This window comes from Equus quagga, chromosome 1, assembly GCF_021613505.1.
Source record: "Equus quagga isolate Etosha38 chromosome 1, UCLA_HA_Equagga_1.0, whole genome shotgun sequence".
Taxonomy (NCBI): Eukaryota; Metazoa; Chordata; class Mammalia; order Perissodactyla; family Equidae; genus Equus; species Equus quagga.
The window spans coordinates 96,681,035-96,708,827 of record NC_060267.1 but is presented as its reverse complement, the minus strand read 5'-3'; the positions used below and the strand labels follow the sequence as shown (position 1 = coordinate 96,708,827).

The 27,793-nt window shown below is 58.9% G+C and overlaps 2 protein-coding genes across 22 annotated transcripts in view; one reads left to right on the top strand and one right to left on the bottom strand.

The window, feature by feature from the left end:
* The window catches only part of NSMF (NMDA receptor synaptonuclear signaling and neuronal migration factor), a 23,999-nt gene extending 6,575 nt beyond the window's left edge, over nucleotides 1–17,424 (top strand). For 3 of the 20 annotated variants that reach the window (XM_046670132.1, XM_046670166.1, XM_046670127.1), the window contains 15 exons: nucleotides 23–202; nucleotides 325–414; nucleotides 1,013–1,137; nucleotides 1,596–1,679; nucleotides 1,848–1,973; nucleotides 2,131–2,210; nucleotides 2,470–2,572; nucleotides 2,799–2,874; nucleotides 14,514–14,664; nucleotides 14,797–14,956; nucleotides 15,052–15,282; nucleotides 15,373–15,636; nucleotides 16,045–16,155; nucleotides 16,430–16,564; nucleotides 16,651–17,424. In XM_046670132.1, coding sequence (XP_046526088.1) covers nucleotides 23–202; nucleotides 325–414; nucleotides 1,013–1,137; nucleotides 1,596–1,679; nucleotides 1,848–1,973; nucleotides 2,131–2,210; nucleotides 2,470–2,572; nucleotides 2,799–2,874; nucleotides 14,514–14,664; nucleotides 14,797–14,956; nucleotides 15,052–15,282; nucleotides 15,373–15,636; nucleotides 16,045–16,155; nucleotides 16,430–16,564; nucleotides 16,651–16,842 — 2,108 coding nt within the window. In that variant the 3' untranslated portion in view covers nucleotides 16,843–17,424. Of the gene's footprint in view, nucleotides 1–22; nucleotides 203–324; nucleotides 415–1,012; nucleotides 1,138–1,595; nucleotides 1,680–1,776; nucleotides 1,811–1,847; nucleotides 1,974–2,130; nucleotides 2,211–2,469; nucleotides 2,573–2,798; nucleotides 2,875–14,513; nucleotides 14,665–14,796; nucleotides 14,957–15,051; nucleotides 15,283–15,372; nucleotides 15,637–16,044; nucleotides 16,160–16,429; nucleotides 16,565–16,650 lie in introns of all 20 variants that reach the window. The other 17 variants (XM_046670226.1, XM_046670201.1, XM_046670190.1 and 14 more) reach the window with 13 other exon arrangements.
* Nucleotides 17,379–27,793, bottom strand: NOXA1 (NADPH oxidase activator 1). 2 transcript variants are annotated; one of them, XM_046670420.1, is made up of 14 exons: nucleotides 27,188–27,793; nucleotides 25,008–25,090; nucleotides 23,969–24,077; nucleotides 22,596–22,730; nucleotides 22,197–22,304; nucleotides 21,119–21,178; nucleotides 20,810–20,853; nucleotides 20,091–20,178; nucleotides 18,897–18,936; nucleotides 18,653–18,711; nucleotides 18,285–18,439; nucleotides 17,881–18,054; nucleotides 17,662–17,776; nucleotides 17,379–17,554 (listed from the first exon to the last, which is right to left on the bottom strand). In XM_046670420.1, exons 1-14 carry the CDS (start codon nucleotides 27,791–27,793, stop codon nucleotides 17,429–17,431), a joined length of 1,902 nt encoding a protein of 633 aa, XP_046526376.1. In that variant the 3' UTR covers nucleotides 17,379–17,428. The 2 variants fall into 2 exon arrangements, with proteins under 2 accessions (XP_046526376.1, XP_046526384.1); XM_046670428.1 differs by having other exon boundaries at nucleotides 17,881–17,995.

Below are 27,793 nucleotides of genomic sequence, written 5' to 3'. Positions count from 1 at the left end.
CCCCACCCCACCTCCACTCCAGGCTCCGCCTCTACTGCAGGCCCTGCCCCAGCACACCTCCACTCCAGGCTCCGCCTCCACGCCAGGACCCACCCCCACTCCAGGCCCCACGGCAGCCCACCTCCACTCCAGGCGGCACCCGGCCCCACTCCCACTCCAGACCCTGCTCCGTCCCCACCTCCACTCAGAGCCTCCACACTAGGTACAGCCCCTGCACCATTCTGCCTCTACTCCAGGCCCCGCCTCCACTCCAGGCCCCACCCCTGCCCCACCTCTACTCCAGGCCCTGCCCCACCCACTGACCAGTTTCCGCTCTCACTGCAGCGTTCGCCGAGCGGCGTGAGCGGAGCTTCAGCCGGTCCTGGAGCGACCCCACCCCCATGAAAGCCGACACTTCCCACGACTCCCGAGACAGTAGGTGCCGGGTGCAGGCCGGCCCACCTCCCCTGAAGTTGCCCTAGGCCTCCAGGCCCCGTGCTCCGCCGGGGGACCTCTGCCCGGGCAGCTAGGCTTCTGCGCTTCTGCTCTCTGAGCCTCAGTTTACCTGTCTATGAGGTGGGGCGCCTGGCACCTCTGACCTCAGGCAGGGTTAACTAATGGCGCAGCAGGGCCCTGCAGGGTCGCCTCTAGGGCCCTGCTCTGCCTGGGCTCGTGTGCTGCCTGCGCTCCAGTGGGCCTGAAAGGTAGGTGCCATGGTGCCCAGTCCTCCCTGGTCCAGGGCACAGGCTTAACAGGCTAGAGCCTACACTTGCACGCTGGCTCCCATCTGCCTTACACCCAGGTCCACTGGCCTCTCTAGTCCGGGAGCTCCAGTCTGGTGGCAGTGGCTGTTTTTGCTGGGTTGGTGGTCACTTTGGCTTGGCTCTGTCACCCACCCCGGGGTTTTTGGCTGGCCTGGAGGATCCTCCAGGATGTGGCTTGCCAGCACTGTCCACTGCCCATCGCTGGGGGCCACAGCTGGACAGTCAGTACTGCCAACGGTTTGCATCCTGGTGACCATCCTGCTCCGCAGGTAGTGATCTGCAGAGCTCGCACTGCACCCTGGGTGAAGCCTTCGAGGACTTGGACTGGGAGACCGAGAAGGGCCTGGAGGCTGTGGCCTGTGACACTGAAGGCTTCTTGCCGCCCAAGGTCATGGTGAGGCACAGCCACCCCAGTGCTTCTCCAGCCAGGCCTGTGCTTGTGGGGGGCCCTTTTCCTCCGGGAGCCTAACTGGTTCTGCCTGGGATTAAAGCAGCCACTGCGGGCTGCCCAGCAAGGAGAATGTCTCAGGAGCTACACCAAGGCCTGCCTAGGAGAGGGGGTCTCATGGGGCTCCACATGGACCCCCTAGCAGAGGGGGTCTCATGGGGCTCCACATGGGCTGCCTGGTAGAGAACGGGTCTCATGGGGCTCCACATGGGCTGCCTAGCGGAGGGAGTCTCATGGGGCCCCACATGGGCTTCCCAGGTGAGAGGGGTTCTGGTGGGGCCCCACATGGGCTTCCCAGTAGGGAGGGGGTTGGTGGGGCTGCACCCTGGGCTGCCTAGCAGTGGGGGGTGATCTCCTGGGGCTTCCACTCCCCTCGGCTCTGAGCAGTTTCTATGTTTCCCCAGCTCATCTCCTCTAAGGTGCCCAAAGCCGAGTACATCCCCACCATCATCCGCAGGGACGACCCCTCCATCATCCCCATCCTCTACGTGAGTGTCTGCCCAGCCCCTCCTTGTCCCCCGATGTGGGGGGGGGGGTGCTGCCTGAGAGGGACTCTGACGCAGGTGTGGCCTGTGTCTGTCCTAGGACCACGAGCACGCGACCTTTGAGGACATCTTGGGTATGTGCCCTTCAATCCCACCGTTTTCTGGTCCTAGGCTGGGGGGTGCATGCAGGCCGCGGGGGGCAGCACTCACACCTCTCCCTCCCCAGAGGAGATAGAGAAGAAGCTGAACATCTACCATAAGGGGGCTAAGATCTGGAAGATGCTGATTTTCTGCCAGGTGGGGCTCGGTCCCTTCTGGGCCAGGAGTGGGGTGGGGGTCGAGGATGCCACCTCCGTGGGTGTGCACGTGTGTGCACATGTGCATGTATGGGGGGGCGGAGCATGGGCAGATACCTCGTGTGCGAGGCCCTCCAGCCGACCACAGTCTCTTACAGGGTGGTCCAGGACATCTCTACCTACTCAAGAACAAGGTGGCCACTTTTGCCAAAGTGGAGAAGGAAGAAGACATGATCCAGTGAGCAAGCGAGGCTGCCTGTGGCTGGGGGGCCTGGAGGCGGTGTCCACCAGCACAACCTGACCCCACAGCCCCCTTTCCACGATATTCCTGTCTCTGGAGCTGAGCCTTGGGCCTTGGGCCCACCTTCCTCACACCTGAGGACCTGGACCCTGTCCTGCTCCTCCTCGCACCTGGGGACCCTGGGCCCTGGCCTGCCTCTCCTCACACCTGGGGGCCTGGCCTGGAGACTACCTGTGACCCTTCTCTCTCCCACCAGCTTCTGGAAGCGGTTGAGCCGCTTGATGAGCAAAGTGAACCCAGAGCCGAATGTCATCCACATCATGGGCTGTTATATTCTGGGGAATCCCAATGGAGAGAAGGTACAGGAATCCCAAACTCCACTCCAGGCTTTTAGAAACCCCAGACTCATGAAAAGACTTGACAAAACTCATTTCTCCTCAAGTTTCTTTTCCCTTTTCCTTTAATCCCCCTAGAGAAAACCCCTGCGCCTGAGACCAGCCAGTTGTGGGGGCTCCTGCCCCTCGCCCACCACTCCCCCTCCCTCTCCCTCCTGCCCTGAACTCACAGCCCTGCCCCTCCTTACAGCTGTTCCAGAACCTCAGGACCCTCATGACCCCTTACAGGGTCACCTTTGAGTCGCCCCTGGAGTTGTCGGCCCAAGGTGAGTTGGCTGGGCTGGTTCCCAGACTGCACGGTGGGGTCCGGGAGGCAGCGGCCTGAGCCCCCGGCCTTGCCCCTTCCTGCCCAGGGAAGCAGATGATTGAGACCTACTTTGACTTCCGGCTGTACCGCCTGTGGAAAAGCCGCCAGCACTCGAAGCTGCTGGACTTCGAGGACGTTCTGTGAGGGGCAAGGCCACCACCCAGCCGCTTCCTCGGACCGGCGGCTGGAACGGGGCTGCCACGTGCCGCGTGGGACCACATGGGTTGTGGTCTCCGCGCCCACTTCAGGGCACTCTCAGACGTCACTCAGGTTCCCTCCTGGGGTCGGGTCCTCCCTGCGCCATGGGCCACAGGAGCCACAGCCCCCAGGCTCCTCTGGGAGGAGCTTCACCCACCACGGCTGGCGGGCGCTCGGCAGCCAGGCGCTGAATGGGCCTGGCCCTGGCCCGGAGGCTGCGCCTTGGGCCACTCCTCTGCGTAGGCTCATAGAAATAAGTGCAATTTTCTACGCCTCTGAAACAATTTAAAGGGAAGCAGCGTTACTAGTTAACTAGTTAAGTGCTATGTTACTAGTCACAGCGTAAACAGCCAGCCCAGCGTGTGTTCAGGACCCTCTCTGCCCCCTAGCCCCTAGCCCCCAGCCCCCAGCCCTGCGTATTTGATCACCAGCACCAGGAGACCCGTCTATGGGGCCAGCGGCGGCCGGCTGCCCTGTTCGGCCAGTCCCCATCCTCCGTGCTTGCACTCCTCTTGCCACCCCTGCTTATCTGATCTTGGTGGCACCGCCCAGCAGGGGTGTGGGCAGCAGGGGAGGGCGCACTTTCCCTTCTCAGAGGAGGCGCTGGGTCGAGCTGGGCCTACCTGCTCCCTGTCCTCTGGGGCCTGCCTGGCTCCCTGCTACTGCTGTCCGGTTCAGCTTTTGCTGGCTTGGGCTGGAGGCCACCCCCCCATGCAGAGGCCTGGGGGCTTGGAGGCCTGCCGGGGCTGGGCCCCAGTGGGCGAGAACCCCATCACATGCTGTAGTGGGGCCTGGACCCTACATCCCAGGCCCCAGAGCTGAGCAACTGGTGGTCGGTGGGCCTGCAGCCTTGCCCAAGCCCAGTGGGGCGGGCCCTCTTGTATATAGCTAGGGCTCGGGGGCAGGCCCCCCTTTGCAGAGCCTGAGTCTGAGGATGCCTGGCTATGCCCTTGGCCGAGGGTGGGGTGGGGCATGGGCCAGGCTCTGAGCAGTGTACGATACCCCTTAGAGTGACCATTAAACCTGACCCTCCGCTGCGGCCGCCGCATGGGTCTCCTCTCTCAGCACCGTCTGTTACCTCCCTGGGCCCAGGAGCTTCTGGGCCTGCTGGTCTGAGGCCACTGCTGTGATGGCCACCTGCACACCCCCACCTGGACTGAGGGGGCTGGGGCTCCCCTGCCGGCGACACACTCCATGAGGGTTGGGGACAGGGCTCCCAGGGCTCCCATAGTGTCCAGGCGGAGGGATGGAGAAGAGCAGATCCTTGAGATGGCTGCATGGGGTGGGAGGAGTTGGTTCTGGGAAGGGGCAGAGCAGGGTGTGGAGGGGAGAACAGAGACACCCCCACCCCCTGCCGCCTCTGCCCCCACCCCCAGGCCCCTAGCAGAGGGCCACTCTGCCCCTCAGGCCATTCTATGCAGAGAGTAAGCAATGTGGCTACAGTGGGAGGCCAGGAAGTGACCAGCTGGCCACCCTTAGCCTCAGTCATCCCTGATGTGCCCAGTGCTGCCCTTCTCCGTGGCCAAGCTGCCACTGGGCACAGCCAGATGTGACCACCCTGGTGGCTGCCGGTCCAGTGGCCTGGGGACAGAGTGGCAGATGCCAACTGGGTGCAGCCAGGGCCACCAAGGGCTGGGGAGAGCAGGAGGCCACCAGCAGATAGCATGGGCAAAGGCCTGTGGTACCAGGGACCTGGAGGCCAGCACTCCTTCATGGGGTGGATGTGCCAGCCCCAGGAGCACACAACCCTGCAGCCTCCAGCTGCTTCTAGGGCGTCCAAGGTGGGGCTGGGGCTGGGGAGCAGAGACATTGGTACCAACATGAATAGATACACTTGTAGGGATTTCTGTTAGATACCAAATGCCTGTCTACATCATTTCACTTATGAAGTCACTCATCACAAAGTCACACGTGACTGGGGTGTCCTCTGCTCTGTTTTGAGACATGATGCTTCTCCCTGCTCCTCAGGCCTGGAGCCCGCGTGACGCTGCCAGGTGAGCTTCTGTCTGTAGACAAGCCCTACAGGTCACAAGGACAGCACCGTCCAGTGTGGCCCACCTGCCCACACATCGTGTGCTAGGAAGGTTCATTCACCTGTCGCCTGCACTCCTGACCCCAGGAGCAGCCAGGAGCCCTGTCATGCGCCCCTGCCCCTCGCCGGCCTCTAATGGGGACCCTGCAGTCGCGGGTCTAGGGCTGCTGCAGCAAGTGTGTCCACCCTACACAGCCCTGAGGGTCGGCCATGGCGGGTCAGGGCAGGAGGCTCACGGGCTGGCGTCTGGTTTACAAGATTCCATCCCTCACCCGTAACTACCAAGGAGAAGCGTGATAGAGGAAAAGACGTCAAACCTGGGAGTTACCCAGGAGCAAGCCCAGTACAAACGTGGAAGGTGGTGGCAGACGAGGAGGTCAGCTGGGCAGGGCAGGGGGCAGGGCCAGTGCAGGTCACCACAGCCACCCACCCACCTGCCCCAATTGGGATGCAGAAGCAGAGGCACAGCCAAGATAGTTGGGGAAGAAATATTTGCAACACATGTGAGGGAGAAAGATTAAGGTCCTTAATATATAAAGAGCTGTTGTATATTGATAAGAACGAGAAGAACTGATAGGGAAAGTGAGCAGAGACCTGAGGAGACACTCAGAAGATGAAGTGGCCACCAGGTGATGGGGTCTTAACCCTGTTAGGAATCCAGTAGGAGCCAACACAAGGAGTGAGGTGTTACTTCTCGCCTGTTGGTTTGGCAAAAATTGTAAAGGACATTGGTGCCCTATGCTGGTGAACATGTGGGAGAAAGGTAGTGGGAACTGCTGTGGCCTTTTTGGAAAATAATCTGTCACTAGCTTTTAAAATGTAATCGATAAACTGGCATGCTCGTAGAGCCAGCACCTGCCTCTGGGGCCTTCTGTGAATATGGCTACTATCCTACTGTTCGTGCCATTAATTGGGGCGAGGCCAGATCATGTGGATGAGCATGAGCAGATCATCCCAAAGGCTGATCATTAAGAGAGAAGTATGGTCATGTAAGAGGCCCAAGTACGCTGTTTAAAGTGATTCAACACCGACGAAGCAAGTCCTGCACATGCACTGTGCGCCCGTGCCTCCGTGGTCACCCACCCGCTGTGTGCTCATGCACGCCCGTGATCACCCACCCCCTGTGTGCGCATGCACCCGACGTGATCACCCACCTGCTGTGGGCGCATGTGCCTCCGTGATCACCTGCCCAGAACAAAAATAGAGGGAACAAAGAAAAAAAAAACAAAATAATAAAATGCTGGACCTAAATTCGAACATATCAATAATTACACCAGATGTAAGTGATCGCTCTCATCACTTAGGAAATTCCAAAGATTTTAAGAGCTATGAGCCAGAAACAGATAAAGACAAAATGTATATATATATATATATATCACAATATCTCAATCTGTTTACAAGAAACTCACTTCAAATATGATATAGGTAGATTAAAAGTAAAAGGATGGGAGATGATATACATGCAAATACGAATCAAAAGAGGACAAAAGAGGCTATGTTAATATCACACAAAGTACACTTTGGAGCAAAGAGAATTACTGGCGATAAAGAGAACATTACACGTTGATAAAAGGGCCAGTTATTCAAGAAACTAACAGTTCTAAAGGTATGTACCTAACAACACAGCTTCAAAACATTTGAAGCATGGGAAAAAAAATTTTAAGCAAAAATTAACAGAACTGAAAGTGGAAACAGATAATATAAATGCACAATGCAGTTGGAGACGTCAGCACTTCTCTCTCAGTAATACAACTGGTAGACAGAGAATCAGCAAGAATATGAAATAAATGAACAACACCATCAACCAACTGGACGTAGGGAGAATTATAGGATATTCCAATACCCAAGTGCATGTGGAAATTCACCAAGATAAAACACAACTTGATTCAAAAAAGTGAGGACCTTAACAAATTTAAAATAATCAAAAACATGATTATGTTTTCTGACTATAATGGAACTAGACTAGAAATCCATAACAGGAAAATGTTGGGAAATCTCCAGTCACTTGGAAATTAAACAACACAATACTAAATCCATGGACCAAAGAGGAAGTCTAAAGGGAAATCTAAAATATTTTGAGCAGAATGAAATTAAAATATAGCCTATAAACAAATTGAGAGATGCAGCTAAAGTAGTGCTTAGAGGGAAATGTATAACACAAATACCTTAGAAAAGAAGAAAGGTCTCTGGGGTGGGCCCCATGGCTGAGTGGTTAAGTTCTCGTGCTCTGCTTTGGTGGCCTGGGGTTCAGCAGTTCAGATTCTGGGCACGGACCTACACACCACTCTTCAGGCCATGCTGTGGTGGCATCCCAAATAGAAGAACTAGAATGACCTACAACTAGGATATACAGCTACGTACTGGGGCTCTGGGGAGAAAAATAAAGAGGAAGATTGGCAACGGATGTTAGCTCAGGGCCAACCTTCCTCACCAAAAAGCATTTCGAAAAAGAAAAGAAGAAAGGTCTCAAGTCAACCTAAGCTTCTACTTAAGAAATCAGAAAAGGAAGAGCAATATAAACCCAAATCAAGTAGAATAAAGGAAGTAAATGTAAGAGCAGAAACCTAAAGCAGGTAAAGACGAAAAAACAATCGGAAAAAACTGCGAAACAAAAAGCTGTTTCTTTGGAATGATCAATAAAATCGATAAGCCTCTAGAAACTGGCAAAAGAGCAGGCACAAAAACCAATATCAGGAATGAGAGGGGTCTGTCACTATAGACTTCACAAGGATAGCAAAGGAATGAATAACTGAATATCTATTCACACATTCAACAGCTTAGATGAAACAGACCAATTCCTCAAAAGCCACAAACTACCACAACTCACTCAGCATGAAATAGATAGTTTGAATAGCCCTGTCACTACTAAAGAAATTGAATTTGTAGTTAAATATCTTCTGGAAAAGAAAGTCTACGATGGCTTCACTGGCAAGTTATACAAAACACTGAAAGAAGAAATAAACATTCTACAAATCCCTTCCAGAGAAGAAAAGGAAGCACAACTTCCCAACTCATTTTACAAGTCCAGCATTACCCCAATACTGGAACCAGCCCTAAAAAGCAGCCTGTAAACCTTGTGAACACAGCTGCAAAAATCCTCCACAAATACAGTCATTCTCATTGTTTGAGGTAGTTATGCCCTAGAGAGTTGCTGCAAACACCTTTAGCAAACACTGAGCCCAGCTCCTGGGGAAACACGGGCTTAGGTTCCCGAAAGTTGCCGGACTTTGTCCGCAGTGTCAACAGTGGACAGTGTGAACAGTAAAAATAGAACCGCCAGTTATTTTACCAGCAAAATGGGTTTATTCTGGAATAGCAGAGGAACTGCCTTTTGGGACAAGCAAGCTATGGCAGAACCACAGGCAAGCCCAGCCAGCAGAGGGGAGGAATGTCACGCTACAGAGAAAAAGGAGGGAGTTGGGCGCAGGGGTGGGGAGGTGATGAGCAAAAGGCCCTTGGAGGAGAGCAGGAGTCTGGGGCTGCGACGGCTCCTCATGGGCTGAGCTGCGATGTTTTCCCATTGGCTGGGCCTGTTGCTGGGCCAGGAGAAAGTCGTCCTTCCTCCCGCTGGGGTGGTAAAGTGGGCGGCTTCCTGCCCAGAACTGCGCAGGTTGAGATGGTGGTGTGTGCCTGAGAGCTCCGCCTGCAGGGCTTCCCAGCTCCATTTTATTTTATTATTATTTTGTGTGTGTGAGGAAGATCCCCCCTGAGCTAACATCCGTTGCCAATCCTCCTTTTTTTGCTTGAGGAAGATTAGCCCTGAGCTGTGCCCAGTATTCCTCCACTTTGTATGTGGGATTCCACCACAGCCTGGCTGATGAGCAGAGCAGGTAAGCACCCGGGATCTAAGCCCGTGAACCCCAGGCCGCCAAAACGGAGCACGCAGAACTTTAACCACATGTCCATGGGGCTGACCCCTTCCCAACTCCATCTTTTTTCCTTTTTTTTTTTTAAAGATTGGCACCAGGTGCCAATCTCCTTTTTTTCTTCCTCTTCCGTTCTTCTTCTCCCCAAAGCCCCCCAGGACATAGTTGTGTATTCTAGTTGTGAGTGCCTCTGGTTGTGCTAAGTGGGACACCACCTCAGCATGGCCTGACGAGTGGTGCCATGTCCATGCCCAGAATCCGAACCAGAGAGACCCTGGGCTGCCAAAGTGGAGCACGCAAACTTAACCACTCGGCCACGGGGCCAGCCCTGCCGACTCCATTTTAAATGAGGTTTTCTCTTTATTAATTTTCACAACAGCAGTTCAACACTGCACTTGGGGGCCATTTTGAACAGAGAAATCACCGAGAAAAAGCACAAAAGTGCACAAAACATAGCACTAAATAGACCATGAAAAGGACAATTGTTTACAGCATGATCTGAAACAAGAAGGCAGAATGTGGCCTTGCTCAATCTCAGCTGAGAAAATGCACATTGGGGACTCACATTTTTTATTGCTCTGCACTTGTCCACAAATGACCCACAAAAACACTGCAAGAATTGATTTTGGGATTACAAAAAAATTTTGGTTAGCAGGCAAAATTGCTAACACAAAATCCACAAATAATGAGGACCAACTGCATTAGCAAATCAAATCAAATCCAAGTAATACATAACATAAGGCACCACAGTCAAGTGGAGTTTAATCCTGAGAATGTAAAGTGGTTCAGTATTGAAGAAAGCCAATCAATGTAAGCCACCCTATCGAGAGTCTGAAGAATACAAATCACACGAACATATTAATGGATGAAGAAAAAGTATTGACGAAATACAACATTCATACATGATGGAAACTTCTCTGGCAAACTAGAATGGAAGTTCCTCAGCCTGATAAAGTCCTCTACCGAACACCCACAACTAACCCCACGCTCGATGGTGACCCACTGACGGCTTTTCCCTGGAGGCTGGAACAAGGCAAAGATGTCCACTCACCACTCCTGCTCGACACACAGCTGAAGCCTTAGCCAGTGCAAAGAGGCAAGGAAGAGTAATGAGAGGCGTGCACATGGGAGAGGAGGAAATGAGCTATCCCTGTTTACAGACATGATTGTCTATGTCAAAAATTCCAAGGAATCTATACACAAACTCCTAGAACTAATAAGTGAGCTTAGCAGGGTGGCAGGACATAAGGTCAACACATAAAAAAAATCATGTTTCTATTTACTGCTAATGAACAATTGAAAACTGAATTAAAAAAGAATACAATTTACACCAGCTCTCCCCAAAATGAAATACTTAGATATAAATCTAAGAAAACATATACTGGATCATTATTCTGAAAACTAGAAAATACCGATGAAAGAAAATTTTAAAAAGACTTAAATCCTAAATAAATGGAGAGAAGAAAAATTGTGCTCATGGAATGGAAGACTCAGAATTATAAAGATACCAATTTCTTCCCCAAATGATCATTGACTTAACATAATGTCAATAAAAATTTCAGGAGAATTTTTTTGTGGACACGGAGGGGCTGACTATAGAGTTCAAGTGGCAGGGAAGAGGGACCGGAATAGCTCAAACAAGTCTGAAAAAGAAGAAGAAAGTTAGAGGGCTCCTTGCACAACATGAAGACCTACTATGTGGCGGCCCCAATCACGACAGAACGGGGCCAAGAGAGACCCACAGGAGTGCGGCCATTTGCACACAAGAGCAAAGGACTTCATGGAGAAAGGATGGTCTTCTCAACAAACGGTGCTGGAGCGACCAGGCATCCATCTGTGGAGAAAGCGAGCCTGACGAGGCCACGCGTCTCATTCACAGAGGAACTCCGAATGGACTGCAGTCTAACGGTGCATCTGAGGCTGAGATGCTCAGCAGAAAGGAATCTTCACGACCTGGGGACAGGCGAAAAGTCCTTAGTAACAACATGCAAAGCACCATCCATAAAAGAACAAATTGATAAGTTGGGTTTCATAGGAATTTAAGAATTTGCTCTGTGGAATACACTAAGACCATGAAAAGACGAGCTGCAGACTGGGAGAAAACATGTACAAACCCCTTAGCTGACAAAGACCTAGAGCAGAATGTATAAAGAAGTCTCTAAACAGGAAGAAATCAGACAATCCAATTAAAGAGTCGGCAAAATACGCGGCATTTCATCCGGGGATCTGTATTTGCACATGAGCACGAGGGCGGGCCCTGCCTCACCAGCCGTCAGTGCACATTAAAACCACAGTGAGGTCTCACTGCACCCACCAGATCGGCCAAAATGAGGACGTGTGACACATGCTGGGGGGATGCGGAGGAAGCAGATTTCTGGCCCTGGGAAACCTTTGGGCAGTTTCTAGTCAAGTGAAATGTGTCTTGATTGACCACACAGCCCGGCAGTCAGTCTCCTGGGGGAGGAATAAGTGTGGGTCCGACGAGGACTTGTGCATGGATGTCCACAGCAGCTCCACACGGTCGGACGTAGAAACTCCCTAGATGCCTTTGACGGGCAAGGGGCTCTGCAAACTGCGGCCTGTCCACCCGTCCATGAAGCTGGACCGATGCGGCTGCAGAGGAGAGGTGGCTGGAGCCCACAACAGCCCTGAGCCCAGGCCTCAAGCGGAAGAAGCCAACTCAGTCCATCTCTGTGACCTTCTCCCAAAGACACTTGTGGCAGGAGAGCTGACGGGTGGGGCTGGGGCAGGTGTGACCACAAGGGACACAGGACAGAGTGCTGGGTGATTCTGACTGCGGTGGTGGTCACATGAATCCACACAAGTGCACCAAAAAGGAGCAGTTTTACCACATGCTTAAAAACAACCAAACACGGCAGCACTAAGAGGCTGAACCTTGGCCTCCTCCCTGGACCGCAGGCTGGTCCGGCTCCAGCCTTTGCTCTGAAGGAGCCCTTGGCCTCTGGTTCTTTCCGGTCACCTGACTCCGACCAACCGGCCCTCAGCTGAGCCCTGGCACCCAATCTTCCCGCTGAGGGAGGGCAGGGTCAGAGGGTAAAGTCAGCAGCCTCCAAGGAGGGGCGGGGCCAACCTGGGCGGGTCACTGGGGTGACTCTGGGCAGCTGGTGGAGGGGACGACCCTGGGCAGTGGGGAGAAGACCCTGGGTGGGGGCCTGAGCTCAACCCCACTGAGCCTCAGTTGGCGGGTCTGCGAGCCAGGGGAAGGCAGCACTGCCTGCAGCGTACCCCACTCCAGGCTCCTTACCTGCCTTGCGCGGACCCAGGTCCGGGTGGGCGGTGACCAGCTAAGGGAGGGGAGTGGGGGGAGGCGGGGCAGCACCTGGCAGTGCCTGAGGGACGGCAGTCCAGCTGACTCTGCTCAGCCCGCTGTCCACCAGCCCAGGTGAGGGGGCTATCCTGGTCTGAGGGGGGTGGTCCTGGTCTGAGGGAGTGGTCCTGGTCTGAGGGGGTGTTCTGACTGTGGGGGCATCTGCCCATCCTCTTTGCCCACCCACCTGGGGCTCAAGCTGGGGGTCTCAGGTTGCCATATTCCCTGGAGGTGGCATGTGAGGTGGGGTCCTGGTTCCCTGGCCCCTCCTGGCACCTGGTTGTCTCTGGGAGGTACCTGTGGCCTGGGTTCTGATTGGGGACACAGGCGGGGTCCCATCTGGGCCTGGCCAGGTCACCTGTGCTCTCTGAGCCTTGGTCTTCCCTCCTTAAAATGGGAGTATAACCTACACAGCCTGTCCCCCTGTGGCCAGGAGTCCCAGGACAGACACGGCATGGTCCCTGTGTCTCACCCCGTGTGGATGAAGCATGTTAGGAATGTTGGCGTTCTGGTGGGACGTGCGATATGACACAAAATCACATGAGTCTCATGGTCCGGAGACCTCAGAGACCTGCTCCCTTTGGGCAGTGGCGCCGGCTGGCCTGGGGCTCCTGATGACCCTGTGTGCACTGCCCAATGCGGGGACATCTGGGGCCACAGCCACTGAGCTGGGCACCTCCGCCCTGTGCAGCCTGCTCTCCAGGGTCAGCCACGGTCAGCTGCTGAGGGACCATCTGGGGCCAACTAAAAAGTTTCAAAATCAGATTAGAGAAACCTGAGGTTAGGTTTTCAAATAGAAACCAGGCGTCTTTGTTCTGAATGCTTGGCATTGAGGTCCTTCAGCGGAGAAATCGTGCTTCCCGGGACCCAGCTGATCTCATTGCCAGGTCCCACACGGGGCCGCCTGGAAACAGTAAGTTGTCCAGGTGGCCACCTGCCCCCACCTGGTTCAGGCCTGACCACAGGCCTCCCTGGGGGGCGCTGCAGATAGGAGGCAGGTGGAGTCTGGGGGGTGTGGAGAGCGGGGCTGCCCAGGGAACAGGGTAGCTCCACTGGTCTTGAGGGGGCATTAGAAAGGGCTCTCCTGGACGCTGTCAGTGTGTGGCCTGGTCTCTGGACCTGCCCGCTGACCCAGAGGTGGGCCACCTGGGCCTCAGGGAGAACAGAGTGGCTCTCCAGGGCAGCAGCGTCTGCAGCCAGAGGTCTCATGCCCACTGCTGTCCACCCCCCGCAGGTGCCCACCTTGCCCCACCATGGGGCTGACTCGGAGGGAGCAGGTCCTCAGGGCCCTGCTGGGGGCTGCGGCAGCCTCAGGCCTCACCACACTCATTCTCATCCTGGTGGAGGCCACCAACGTGCTCCTGCCCGCAGACATCAAGGTGTGCCCCAGGCCCGAGTGGGGCAGGCTGGGCTGACTGAGCGGTGCACCAACCCTACATCCTCCTGACCCTGGTGTCACCCCCAGTTCGGGATCGTGTTCGACGCCGGGTCCTCCCACACGTCCCTCTTTGTGTATCAGTGGCCAGCAGACAAGGAGAATGACACAGGCGTGGTTAGCCAGGCCCTGGCCTGCCAGGTGAAAGGTCAGTGGGCAGTTCCATCAATGGTGGGCATATGCTGGGAGCTGCCGACCACTGGCTAGGACTCCCAGGTGGGTGCAGGTTTGGGAACCAGCACAGGCTGAGCCCTCAGCAAATCAGTAAATCAGTCTAAAGGAAAGGGGCCCATGGAGACAGAGCTGGTCCCCGGGGTGCTGGGCCAGAGCCTGCATTTGCCCCCAGGGCCTGGGAGATGCCCCCGCCTGGGGCTGCAGAGACCATGCCTGCCTCCTCCAGCTCCTGGGGGCTCCAGGCGCTCCTGGGCTTGTGGTCACGTCACTGCAGCCTCTCCCACCTCTTCCCTGTCTATCTTAATTCTCCCTCTCCTCTCTCCTATAAAGACACTAGTCACTGGATTTAGGGCCCACCTGAGAAATCCAGGATGCTCTCATTTTAAGATCCTTGACTTAATCACATCTGCAAAGACCCTTTTTCCAAATAAGGTCCCTTTCTCAGGTTCCGGGTGTCAGGATGTGGGCATGTCTTTTGTGGGGCCCCCATTCAGCTCACCACAGGTCCTTTCAGCACTACCAGCCTTCAGGGCCTGGAGCCTCATCCTAGGGTGTTATGTTTCAGGGCCTGGAATCTCCTCCTATACCTCTGACCCTGCACAGGCTGGCGAGAGTCTGAAGGGCTGCCTGGAGGAGGCACTGGCACTGATCCCAAAGGCCCAGCATCAGGAAACGCCCATGTTCCTGGGGGCCACGGCTGGCATGAGGCTGCTCAGGTGAGCTGGGCTGGTGTGGGGCCTGCACATGGCCGTGAGGAGCAGCCGTGAGAGCTGTGGTCTCAACACCTGGGGCAGGGTGGAGTGGGTGCGGGCTTCTAGCCAGCTTCAGCTCTGGTCATCTCTGCCCAGCCAGAAGAACAGCTCTCAGGCGAGAGACATCTTTGCGGCAGTCACCCAGTTCCTGAGCCAGTCTCCCGTGGACTTTAGGGGTGCTGAGCTCCTGGCTGGGCAGGATGAAGGTGCCTTAGGTTGGATCACCATCAATTACGTCCTGGGCATGCTGGTACAGGTGCCACGGGCAGCCCCAGGGCGGGGGCCGGATGACCAGGGGCTGTGGGTCACTGTGGCTGGTCCTGGGACTCAGTGCCTCTTGTCTGTGGTCAGTACTCCTTCTCTGGAGAATGGATCCGGCCTCCAGAAGGGATGCTGGTGGGTGCCCTGGACATGGGTGGGGCCTCCACCCAGATCACCTTCGTGCCTGGAGGCCCCATACTGGACGGGAACACACAGACCACGCTCCGGCTCTACGGCCTCGACCACAGCGTCTACACCCACAGCTACCTCTGCTTCGGGCGTGACCAGATGCTGAACAGGCTCCTGGCTGGGCTGGTGCAGGTTGGCTCGCCCACAGAGGAGGCAGTGGTGCAACGGGGTGGCCCCATGGCCCTGGGCAGGTGCTCAGGCCACCTCCTGTCCTCCCTGCAGAGCAGCCCGGCCCCCCTGGTCCGCCACCCGTGCTATCATAGCGGCTACCAGGGCACGCTGTCCCTGGCCTCGCTGTATGCATCACCCTGTGTCCACACCACAGCCCCCCTGAACCTCACCCGGAACCTCACTGTGGAGGGGACAGGGAACCCCAGGGCCTGCATCTCGGCCATCCGTGATCTCTTTGACTTCCTGAGCTGCGAGGGCCGAGCAGACTGTGCCTTCAACGGGGTCTACCAGCCCCCCGTGCGGGGCCAGTTCTACGTGAGCACTCCACACTGCCCCCCCTCAGGCTCCCAGCTTCCTTCTGGAGCCCCCGAAGCCTGGCCCCAGATGGGCCCAGGGCAGGTGGGCCCAGGGTGAACCCTGGACAGGTGGGACGGGGTCCCAGGACAGGTGGGCCCAGGGTGAGCCCAGGGTAGGTGGGCCCAGGGTGAGCCCTGGACAGGTAGGCTGGGGGCCCAGGGAAGGCGCGCCCAAGGTGAGCCCTGGACAGGTGGGACGGGGTCCCAGGACAGGTAGGCCCAGGGTGAGCCTGAGGCAGGGGGACAGGGGGCTCTGGGACCCCATGTGTTGGGGGGGTGGGGAGCTAACCTGGTTTGTGCTGGAGCCTCCTCCAGCCCCACAACAGTCCCGGTGCAGACCCATCCGTCTCCCCTCCCTGCCCCCCAGGCCTTCTCCAACTTCTACTATACCCTCCACTTCCTGAACCTCACCTCCAGGCAGCCGCTGGCCACGGTCAACACCAGTGTCTGGGAGTTCTGCCAGAGGCCCTGGAAGCTGGTGGGTGGGTCCCAGGGCTGCCTGCCCCAACCCAGGCTCCCCGGCCTCCCCAGTCTGCAGCTGTTGAGGTGCAGACTTCACTGAGCAGGGAATTGGTGGGACCCCATCCGGGCAGTGTGGCCAACAGGGTTTAGGGGGAGCCATGGGAAGGGAGGACAGCCCCTTGGCCGTCCCCCTCCAGGCAGGAGTCCCAGGGTCACACCCCCAGGTGGGAGCAGCCTCTGGTGGGTGGGAGGTGGGGCCTCACCTGGATCCTTGCATCCCGGGCCCTCAGGTGGAGGCGAGCTCAACCGGGCAGGACCGCTGGCTGCGTGACTATTGCGCCTCGGGGCTGTACATCCTCACGCTCCTACTTGAGGGCTACGGGTTCAGTGAGGACACCTGGCCCAACATCGAATTCCGCAAGCAGGTGACTGCCTCCCAGGGACCCAGCCATCAGCCCCTGGGGAAGGGTGGCTCTGGGGCAGCAGCCCTGATAGCCAGTGTGTCCCACAGGCCGGTGGCACTGACATCGGCTGGACATTGGGCTACATGCTGAACCTGACCAACATGATCCTGGCTGAGGCACCTGCCCAGTGGCGGGCGGAGAGCTACAGCATCTGGGTGGCTGGAGTCGTCTTCATGGTGCTGACTCTCGTGGCCATTCTCGGAGCTGCTGCAGTCCAGCTTTTCTGGCCCCAGGACTAAGCTGGGCTGCCACCTGATGCTGGAAGGCAGAGACCCAGCTCCCATAGCTCAGCGGGGCTGCCCCAGCCTGGACGCCTGAGCTGGCTTGAGCCTTCCTGAGCCCCTGACCCCTGTGGGGCCTCCCAGGGGCTTGTCCTGTGGGCTCTGGGCTCAGGATTGCTCTGGCTATGGAAACTGCACCATGGTCCCCCATCCGGTACCCCTGGGTCCCCCTCTCCACCATGCTTCCCAGGCCAGCGGGTGCCTTTCTGCACCAGTGCTAAGCCACCAGGACCCCTGTGGCATTCCAGGGCCGTGTGACTGCAGAGTCAGTGGGACGTGGGGCTGGGTCGAGCCGGAGGGTGAGGAGTGACCACTGCAGCAAGAAGGGGCCTGGCTTCCTGGGAGGGGCTGGCAGTTGGGCCCCAGGGTCTCTAGGAGCTGGCAGAGCCTCGGGACAAGGCTGGGGGAGGGACCCAGCCTGAGGGACAGTGTCCATGCTCTTCTCCTGGAGCAGCCCCACCCCACACTCTTGGAATCGGAATGCGGACCACACCTTAGAGGGGGCAGATTGCTTTTATTAAAACCTTCTTTGCTGTTGGACTTCTTAGGGTGATCTTGCCAGGCTGGGGGCGAGGGGCTCCTCACAGTCAGCAGCCAGCCTGGACCACAAAGCACTTGGGGAAGATGCCAACGCGGCTGTCACAGTGGCCCTCCAGCCACTCCTGGTCCACTGCAAGGGGGCGTCAGGGCTCCTCAGGGCACCACACGGAGTCTCGCGGACCCTCATGCCCCAGGCCGCCCAGCGGGGTGACAGGAGAGGGTCGATACTGGCCCTACCTTCACACAGGACATCCACGGTGTCCCCCGGCTGGAGGTCCAGGTCCTCAGGCCCCTGGGCACGGTAGCTGTGCTGGGCCACCACCTGGTAGAGGACAGGCCGGCCGCCCACTCCCTGCGGCAGAGGGCAGGGCTGCATGGCCGGCCGGACACCGGAGAAGGGCCTGGGGCCTCCCCGGCGATGGCTGCCTAACCCACCCACACTCTCCGGAGGCTCACCCGGCACTGGATCCGCAGCCCCCCAGGGCCACCAGCCACGTCCCGCCAGGCCCTCTGCAGCACCTCCTCCCCGCAGAGGGGAACCCAGTGGCCGTCATCACTGGGGTCTCGGTAACTGCAAAGAGACCCCTCGGAGTGGGCAGCAGGGACTGCCACCCTATGCAGGGGCAGAGGCTGTGGGGACGGCGCCGACCTCTGAACTCTGCAGCCTCTGATGCCCCCAGCCCCTCTTTCAGCTGCTGCCTTGGGACTCCCACCCTGGGCTGGAGCTGAGAGGGGCCAGCTCAGAGCCCCCACCCTCCTGCCCAAGGCAGAGCTCCCCGCTGCCCCTCACTTGACCCCTGGCTCAGAGCGCCCCCCTGCCAGCCCTGCTCAGTGGCAGCAGGGGTGGCTTTCCAGCCCACCTGAGCTGCCCTTGCTGAGCCTGGTGAGGGAGGGCCCGGCTCAGCAGGGCCCGCAGGCTGGACACGTCTGCACCTCTCGGGGCCTTCAGGGCCAGGGTGAAGGCGCACTGCACCGTGATGGTCACCAAGGCCTCGGGGTCCTCGGCAGCCATGCCCTGGGGCCAGGTGGGGAGGTGGCAGTTGGTCTCTGAAGCCCCAGGTCTCCATGCCCAGGGCCTGACCAGGGTGGGCTTCCGGCGGGGTGGGGGGCAGGGACTGAGAGGGTGGAGGGAGCCGGGGCTGAGGGCCTGGAAGGCTTCATCAGCTGGGTCCCTGGGGCCCTCACGTCCCTGGGGAGTGTGAGTGACGAGAGGACCAGTGCTTCTCACCCCAGCACCTGCGGGATCCTCAGAGGGGCCAGGGCTCAACCCGCCAGCTGCCAGCAGCCCTGAGAAGCGGCACAAAGCAGGGACTCAGGGGACCATACCCCCCAAAGTGGGCATTTTGGACTAGAGGAGCTGTGGGGTAGCTAGCCTGATGCCGCCAGCTTCCTCCTTGGGGACAAAGAGACTGTTCCCAGGGCTCTCTCCACAGAGCGCCCCCGCCCACCACCTGTGCTCAGGACACCCTTACCTGGAGGAACCTGTTTGCCAGCTTGCTCCACGCGGGGCCTCTGCAAGGAAAGCCACAGGCTGGGGGTGCTGCTGGGCCTGGGGTGGGGGCAGCTTTCCTGGCCTGGGGCTTGTCAGGGGTGGTGCCTGGATGCTGTCCCAGCAGAGCCAGTGGTGAGGGGCGTGGCCTGTGAGCCAGGCAGGAAGCCACAAGTCCACAATTCAGGGCATGAACCAGGCCCCCACAGGCCTGGAGGCTACAGACTGGCTGCCTGGCACCAGCAGGGACAGACCTGTTGTCCCCAGGCCACCACGAGGCGGCAGCTCCAGCTGGGTGCTCCCGGGGACCCCAGGAGGCTGAGGACTGAGGCCAGGGACTAGCTGGACTTCACCCCCGTGTTGGGCACTAACTGGTGGGCATACTGGAGGGGCCCACGGTCCAGGCCACTCTGGCCAACTCAGATCCAAGGAAGATTTGAGAGTTCAACTGAGTTTGTAAATGATACTTTTAGCCTTCATCAGAGTCCCCAGCTGGTTAAAGCATTTAGGAAGCTTGCCTGTTAGGTCAGGAGGTCAAGTGTGTAAGAAGCCAATATATGAACTTAGTAAGTGCAGCTTGGACGGCCTGTGGGAATTAACTAAGCACAGGTGTAACGGGATGGGCTGCTTTTACGGGTGCTGATCTCTGCCACTCAGGCTAATTGAGCATCAGTGGAAGCGAAAGTGAGGGTAGCCATCTATCTTTTCATCATGTCCCTCGATAAACTGAATGTTAAATTTAACCACCCTCTCTATGCGTGGGAGGCTCCCGACACTGGCTGTGGGCAGTGGTCAGCCGCACCCTCCCACCACACCCGCCCGGGAGAAGCCTACGTCCTTCCTTCCTCAGCCTCGCCCCAGCACGCGGGGCATCGGGGGCAGTCCCGTGTCCAGGAAGGAAGGCTGAGGTGACGGTCACCCTGACTGAGGGGTGGGAGCCCCAAGGCCAGGATGTGCGGGCTACAGGCCCGGCCCCTCCAGACCCCAAAGAGGGGTGAGGACCGCCAGGCCCATCTATGCACTGCTGAACATCAGCACGTCCCTGACCCCTGGCGGGCGCCACCACCACCTGCCCTACCCTGATACCCTCACAGGCTGGTCCCCACACTCAGCCTGGGCAGAGGGTCCTCCCAGTACTGCGGCCCCTGCTCGGCCTGCCCGGCCCCAGCTCACTCACCCACTTGTCGCAGGGGATCATCTCTGCATCGGGGGGCATCCTGGGGCCATGGGGGGTGCCAGCTCTGCAGGGGCCTGTCTCGCCAGCCCTGAGGGAGGAGCGGCCCTTGTTCTCAGGGCTCACTCTTCCCTGACACAGCCTGGCCACACCTCCTTCCCTGGGCTGAGAGCCTCTGTGAAAGGCGGGCCTGAGCGTGGAGATGGGGGCAGTGTGGGGCAGGGCCTGGGGCTTGGCGCTTGCTCTGCGTCCCCACATCCTTGCAACCTTGAGCACCCGCCATCGGAACGGCCCCATCTGTGAAGCCTGGGTCTGGTGGTGCCCAAGGGGCTGCTCGTGTCAGCCTGCAGCCCAGCCTGAGCCCCTCCCCAGTGCCCCCCCTCTGACCCTCAGTGCTGCCCAGAGTCACGGCGACTTCAGTCTCAACCTCCCTCTGAGGCTTGCACGGTGGTTCTAGCGGAGGTGGGCAGGGGGCTCTTCCCCCAGGAGCACCCGCTGAGCACAGCCCGAGCCCCTGGACAGATGGGGAGTGGGAGAGAGGGAGGGGCTGGACACCCATTCCTCGGCCCTGGGGCTCCAGCCAGTTTTGATCTGGAAGGGGGACGTGATGGTCCTGGGCCCCGGCCAGGAGTGACCGTGCTGGGTGTGTGCAGGGGTTCTGGCCTCAGGGGCTGGAACGCAGGCCCCCCAGCAGGGCTTCCACTCGACAGGCCCCTGCCTACCGTGGGGCAGTCCCAGGTCTGGTTTCACCAGCTGTATCCTGAACCTGTGGGCACAGAGTGACGTCCTCACTCAGGACTCAGAGGCCCACAGTGAGTGCCAGGCAGGTGGCAGGCATGACTCCTCATTTCACAGACCCCCAAACAGACAGCACAGCCACCCTCAGCTCAAATGAGAGGGGCATTGGGGAACCCCCGGGAGGATCAGGGCACCCGTGGCATTCTCCTTCCTGGACAATGGAGGGTCTGGAGTCCTCTGACCCTCAACACGCCAGAGAATGAGGAGCCTGGGCTGGAGGGCCGCCCACACACCTGGGGCCGCTGGCGCCAGACGCCCTTGTGCTGGTCCTCAGGGATGCTGGAGGTGACCACCTGGTGAGGGACAGCAGCAAGACAGTCAGGTCATGGGGTGCCCGGCCGCACCCCCAGGGACCTGCGCTGTCCACTCCCTGTACCCCATCTCCTGTCTGCTGGATGGGGGCTGCCCACACCTGGCCCAAGGCTGCCGGACCACTGCAGGGGGCTGGGAGGTGCGAAGAGCAAGACTGATAAACAACGCAGCTGTGCTGATAATTTTAACTTATTTTTAGTACAACTTTTAAGGTATTTTTGTTTCTTGGAAACAGTCTGCTGTGACAAGCGGACTGTAAATTGATGGGTTTGTGCAGCTCAGAGCCCCTCCTCCACTGAGCCCACCCACCACACACCAGCAAACATTTGCAAAGACGTGCTGTTGGCAGCGCGTGCCCTCACCAGTGGCTGCACACGGCCACACACAGCACACTGGCCCTCAGGTGACCCCAGGCACCACCAGCTCGAGACCAAAGCGAACTCCCTTTGTGCACACAGGGAGTCATTTCCCCGCGTCCCGCCACGGCCCCGGGGCTGGCTGCTCCTGTGATTTTGGTGTTGCTGCCTGGTCCTGACCCAGGGTGGGCATGATGTGGCCTTGCCCCCCCCCGCCCCCGCCCGGGATCTCGTTTCTGAGGCAGAGATGCAGGGAGACACAGAGACATGTGGCAACAGTGAGGCCAGGGATCGTGGCTGAGGTGGGGCAGGGGCAGCACCCCCGGGCTCACTGTCCAGAAGGCACGAGCCCGCCCTCTGCAGCCACCTTCCATTGGGTTCTGCCCCAGAGCTGTGAGCCCCACTGGAAACACTGCCCCAACCCGGGAGCCCAGGCATGTCCACAGTTTGAGGGCAGCCTTGTGCCCACTCTCCACCCACCAAGGCTTTTATAACCACATGGACCAGACCCCATGTGCCCCTGGGAACGCAGCTCAAGACACCCTGCAAGCTCAGCACGAGCCTGGCCACCTGCTCTGGCCTGCCTGGCACTGCTGGCCCCTGAGCCCTTGCACCCGAGAAACAAGAACCTGCCTCTATTTACCTTGGCCTTGCCCAAGAAATCCACAGGCTCCAGGTGCTCCAGGTGCCGCCTTTGGGGCCGGAAGACCTCGCCCCTGGGGACTCGCCGGGGCTGCAATGGGGCCTGTTTCTGGAGGGAGACCGGCCAATGCAGACCTGAGCCTCTGACTGGGCCTGTGGCTGCAGGAGCCCCTGAGCTTGGGGCAGCTTGGGGCCCCTCACCCACTTCCCATAGGCCATGGGAAGCCCAGGCCCAGCCCCCACACCTTGGCACAGGGCCACCTCCTTCCACAAGTTTCTTCATCTCATCTAATTGGTCTTGGAGGGGCTGTTCAGACGTGAGCCCCAAACTGCAGGCAGTGGGCCCCAAAGCCCACATGAGCCAGCTCAGGAGCCCAGGGGGCGGCCGAGCTCTTCTCACCTGCACTTGGCCCAGGGCAGTGTCCAGGCTGTTGCGGGCCCCTTCTGGCCCCTTGGAGATGGCTTCCTCTAGGCTGTGTGTGGCCTCGGCCCAGAGCCCTAGCCCACACTGTGCTGCAGCCACATTGAACAGCACCTGGCAGCGAGGTGGGAGGTGACAGCAGGGGCCAGGGCCTGCGCCCGGGCCCACTCCTGGATCAGCCCCACTGACCCCAACCATAAGCCGGCCAGCCCTGGCCCCACCCCTGGCCCCGCCCTGACCCAGCACCCCGCTCCCCAGCACCAGCAGCAGAGGGCTCAGTGCTGCCCTCTCCACACCCCCAGTTGGAGTGACTCATCGCTCTGGGTCACCCCATTCTGCGTCTGGCCCGACCCCGTCATGGCCCCCTCTTCCCTGTGCTGTCCTGTCCACTGCAACCCCAAGAGTCCAGGCTGCGTCTCAGGAACCCTTTTCTCAGCTGGTCCCCTCCCAGAGGTGAAAGGACGCTCAGAGGGACACACTGGATTGAGTTAAGGCCGTCGCTAGGCGGGATGTGCTTGGGCAGAAGCAAAGTCGCCTGCTGCTCCTGGGAGCCGACCCTCCCAGTGACCCCTCGCTGCTGTGGGGATGGCAAGTGCTTGCCCATCCTGGCCTCATGCCTACGGGAGAAACCAACTGGCCCCTTCCCACAGCCCTTTGTCCCCACAGGCTGCGTGTGGGTGACAGTGTGCTCCTGGAGCCAGGTGGCTGCCCTCTGGCGATCCTGCTACAGGTCCTGGTAGGGTCGTGGGGGGGCCAGCTCCCCAGGCCCTGCCCTGCACTGTTCAGTGCCCTGGGCTGGGGGACACAGGTGGGCTGTGCCTCAGCACCTGGCGGGACTTTCCCACGACTTGTTTACTGTCACACAGGCTGTTCCCAGGAGCTGGAAGGCAGTGTGTTTCCGGGAGCGCTCCTCCCTCAGCGCCAACCTGACCCAGGCGGGGCCCAGGAACAGGGCCAAGAAGGGCCAAGGTGGGGATGCCCCGCCCGCCCCTACCAGGGGCCCATGGCCAAGCTGTGTTCCCTCCTGACCCCCTCACCTTTCCCCACTCCGCTGACTCTCCGACCCACCTCTGCTTCTCCTGGATGGAAGCGCGCCTGGGGGCCCCCCCGCCCCCTGCAGCCCCAAGCCTCCTCAGGGCAGAGGAGTGGCTAGCGGGGACTGCGGGCACTTCCGGCCAGGGGGACCATCTCAGTCAATGTGGCCCCGCCTGTGGCAGTGACAAGACAGAGGGGCCCAGAGCACGGGGCCTTAAGCCCACCTGGCCCTCTGCCCATGGACAGCACCCCCGGAGGCCCCAGCCAGCCCCAGCTCTTGGTGGCCAGCTCCCTGCACGAGCCCAGTGCACCCTCACCTCCCAGGCCTGCAGCTGGAACCGCAGGCCCAGCTGTGTGTAGTCGATGGTGGCATTACCCCTCAGCTGTGCCAGGGCCAGCCGGAAGTCGGACAGGGCCTCCTGGAACCTGTGGGAGGCAGGGAGTTGGGGGTGGGGCCTCAGTGGCCACAGGGAAAGGGGCTGAGCCCTGCCCCAGCTGTCCCCCGCCTTGGCTCCTGGGACCCTGCTAGGGGCAGTGGAGGTCACCCAGGTCTCAGCACACAGTGGGCACTCAAGTCCCGATGAACGGGTCAAGGGTCAATATGCGATGTGGCTGTGCAGGGCAGGGGGACGTCTCAGGTGTGAGGTGATGCCCAGCTCTGGTCCAGCTCTGACTTCTGGCATGTCACTCCCCTGCCCAGGGCCCCTGTCTGCACCCCGGACCCTCCTCCACACCCTGGCTGTGCAGGGTGCCCTGGGCATTTCCCTCCTGCTCCTCAGGCTCCCACCCCACAGGCCTTCCCCTGCAGAGTCCCCTTGGAAACTCCCCAGCCCCTACCAGAATGCCCCAGGCAGGCCCCTGGGTTGACAAGAGGAGGAGGTGGCCCCCAGAGCTGGCCTGCCCTGTCCAGGACTTTCTGTGGGGCTTGTCTTGGGGGTCAGGTGGGGGGCAGAGGCCAGGCCTGTCCTGCAGCCCGATTCCTTCTCTGGGAAGGGCCACGGTGCAGAGAGCCTGGGTGCGCAGTGAGGACCCCAACCCCCTCTGTGTCCTGGGACACACCACTCCTCTAGCCCTGCCCTCAGTTCCTGCCCCTGCAGCATGGGCATAATCACATCATCCCTGCTACAGCAAAGGAAGGGACACCCACAGCACAGAGCAAGGGTCACCGCGGGGCTCTCTCCCCCGTCCCACTCCAGCATGACCACAGCGTCCTACCCCAGGCTCCCCTGGAGCCATTGAGGAGGGGGTCAGCGAGAGGAGGTGACCCGTGGGGAGAGAGGAGGAGGGAGGAGAACAGGAATGGACTTTGCGGAGACAAAGCGCCATCAGAGAAGGAACAAGGACCTCCGCGCTCACCTCTCCAGCTGGAAGTTGGCCACTCCTCGCTGGAAGAAGCCGACGGCCATGCAGGCGTCCTTGGTCACCGCTTGGTCAAATGCCTAGGGACAAGAATGCTCACGGAATGCTAAGGTCTGTAACACCATCACCCCTGTGTCACACAGTTCAGGCAGAAGACCAGAGTTGGGGCCCAGGGATTCTATCAGCCCTGTGACAGCTGCCTGCAGGTGAAGCCTCCTGCAGCAGCCCAGGGCTTCCACCCCCATGCCGGGCACCTGCATTGCTGTTCACGTCCCTCCACTGCCACCGAAGCCAGCCTTAGCTCCCGAGGTGCCTTGTGACGGGCTAGAGCACAGCAAGGTGGTGTCACAAACCAATTTGTTTACCCAGAGAACAAAGAGAAACGATAGAAGGAAACACTCCAGCACATTAATAATAGTTATCTCTGGGGAATGAAGTTATGCAAGATTTTTGTCTTTTTTAAATCCTATTTTTGGTAGTTCATACAAAATGACACACTTCTTATCTATCAAAATCAAAAGGAACAAGAACACAAAAGTCTTAGTAGGTGTGTCAAGCACAGCTCTTCCTTAAACAGACTCAGAAATCACTTTGCCTGTTCCTGACGCGGACAGCAGTCATCAGCTAAACACAGGCAATAGGAGAAGGATCGTGGTCTTTCTCTTATGGTCTGGCTGAGCTGGGGGCTTGTTGTCAAAGTGAGTTTGACCCAAGGGTGAAGGCACGCACAGGGGCACTGACGTGTGGAGACCACTCCGTGAAAACCATTTGTTTGCCACCTCGCCATGCGGAGCAGTCAAATCAAAGCTTACATCAGGTTCCTACCAGGAGACTGCATCCCAGCCACACCCCTGCTCACCCTGTCTGCTCCTCAGAGACAACGAGTTTGATTAACTATAGCTGATCCACCTGCTTTGTAGAATCCCCATATTTCCAACAAACATGACCCGCTGTTGTTACTTAATTTTAGTGACTTTAGACAGTCCTCCTCTTCCTGTTAGGGTAGAAAAAAATTTAACACTCAGACTGCTCGGCCTGCAACCTTTGTTCCCTCTCTAGTTAAATCACAGTTTATGAGTAGGTGATGACTGAGTTGGCCTAAGACCTGTGACTTCCTGCTGAACCACCTTAGCGTCCAGTGATTGGAAACCCTTTCTTGCCTAACATTTTAAAACTGAAATTGTTACTGAGAATTGTAGATTCATACACAGATGCAAGAAGCGACAGAGACGATCCTTGTACACTTTGCCCAGTTTCTCCCAATGGTGAAGTTTTGCAAGACATTGACACTGATACTCTCCGTAACATCCCGTCCTCTTTTCTTTTCACCTATGCAATTTTCCAGAGAGCTGTCATTGACCATTTGAAGAACTGTGGGAACCTGGTTCTTTCAGCTGCGAGGATCGGGGAGCAGAATGATGGGCAGGGTGCTGCCAGCTTTCTGCCACGCACTGTGGAATGTGTATCACTGTGATGGACACGAAGCATTTAAAGGCAGAGTGGCCCTGCACTGCCCCCTGGGCAGGGGCAGGTGTGTGTGTGCCCGTGTGCACCCCAAGCTCTTGGTTCTGTTTTGGGGAGCAGGCTGGGAGACAGGTAAGCACCAAGATCTGGGCTTTTGGCACCAGTAAGACAGATCTTGTCCCCTTCTCATCACCACAGGTGTTTGCTGAAGCCCCTGCTCCAAACCCTACACCTTGGGGGGCAAGGAAGCCCCTCCCCAGTGCATCCTGCCTAGAGCCAGTTTCCAGGTGTGTTAGCACCTGATCCAGTGTTCACTGACCTTCCCCTGGGCTGCAGAGTCTGGCACATGGTCATCACATAGTGGAGGCTGTGAGGGAGCCCTGCGCCCCCATCCTGGTCCTGACTCAGCTCAGGGTGGGGTGCCCCCACTACACAGCTCCCACCTGCCTTAGGTGTTCACTGAGGCAGAACACTAGGGAGACATCCCCAGGTGACCATCAGGAGGAAGAGCAGGGGATCCCCCTAGGTCACCATGGAGAGGTAGGTGGGTGGGGGACTCTGGACTCACCCCTGAAGCTGGGTCTTTATCACACTGCTCATGGGCCAGGCTCACGGTAAGTAAGGACCCCAGGGCCAGAGATCAGCCCCTCTCGCCCCGCCCCCTGGTCCCTCTGCGACCAGTCCCGGCCGCCAGTGTCAGGCCCCTGGCTCACCCGCAGCGCGGCCTCTGGGTCCCCGGCCAGCAGGTGCACGCAGCCCACGTTGAAGCACATCCTGGCAGGCGGCTCTGGGATTCCCGAGAAGAGCCGCAGGGCGCAGCTCCAGTCCCCGCGCGCCACGGCCTGCGCGCCCTGGTGCCAGTCGCGCACCTGGTCCCCAAGCGAGGGCATGGCAGCGAGGACACGGCCGGCTACAGCGGAGGTCGGCGCTTCCGGGACGGGGCGCGGTCGGCGGGGTGGGGTCCCGTGAGGGAGACCTCCCGTGGGAGGACCGGGCCGAGGACCTCGGAGCAGGGGCTGGGGGGCCCTCCGAACCGGGCAGCGGGCTGGGGCTGGTGGGGGATGCCCTCCGAGCTGGGCGGGGGTTTGGGGTGGGGGTGGGAGGGTGCCCTCAGAGCCGGGCAGAGGGCTGGGGCGGAGAGGGCACCGGACACTGGGCGCGGGAGTGTCGGTGGGTTCCAGGTGCGCCGCACCTCCTGCCGAGCCCCGCGCCAAGGGGCGGAGCGGCCCCGCCCCTCCCGGCCTGACCACGCCCCTCCCCAGGCCGGCCCCGCCCTCCCGCATGGCCACGCTCCCAGCCTGCGGCCGGCCCCTCCCCAT

Coding starts and splice junctions, on each gene's coding strand:
- NOXA1 (XM_046670420.1), bottom strand. CDS start 27,793: ATGGGGAGGGGCCGGCCGCAGGCTGGGAGCGTGGCCATGCGGGAGGGC. Junction 22,731..23,968: donor TCCAGCTGCAGGCCTGGGAG/GTGAGGGTGCAC, acceptor CCTCGCTGCCAG/GTGCTGTTCAATGTGGCTGC. Junction 18,055..18,284: donor GCTCAGCAAGGGCAGCTCAG/GTGGGCTGGAAA, acceptor CCGTCCCCACAG/CCTCTGCCCCTGCATAGGGT.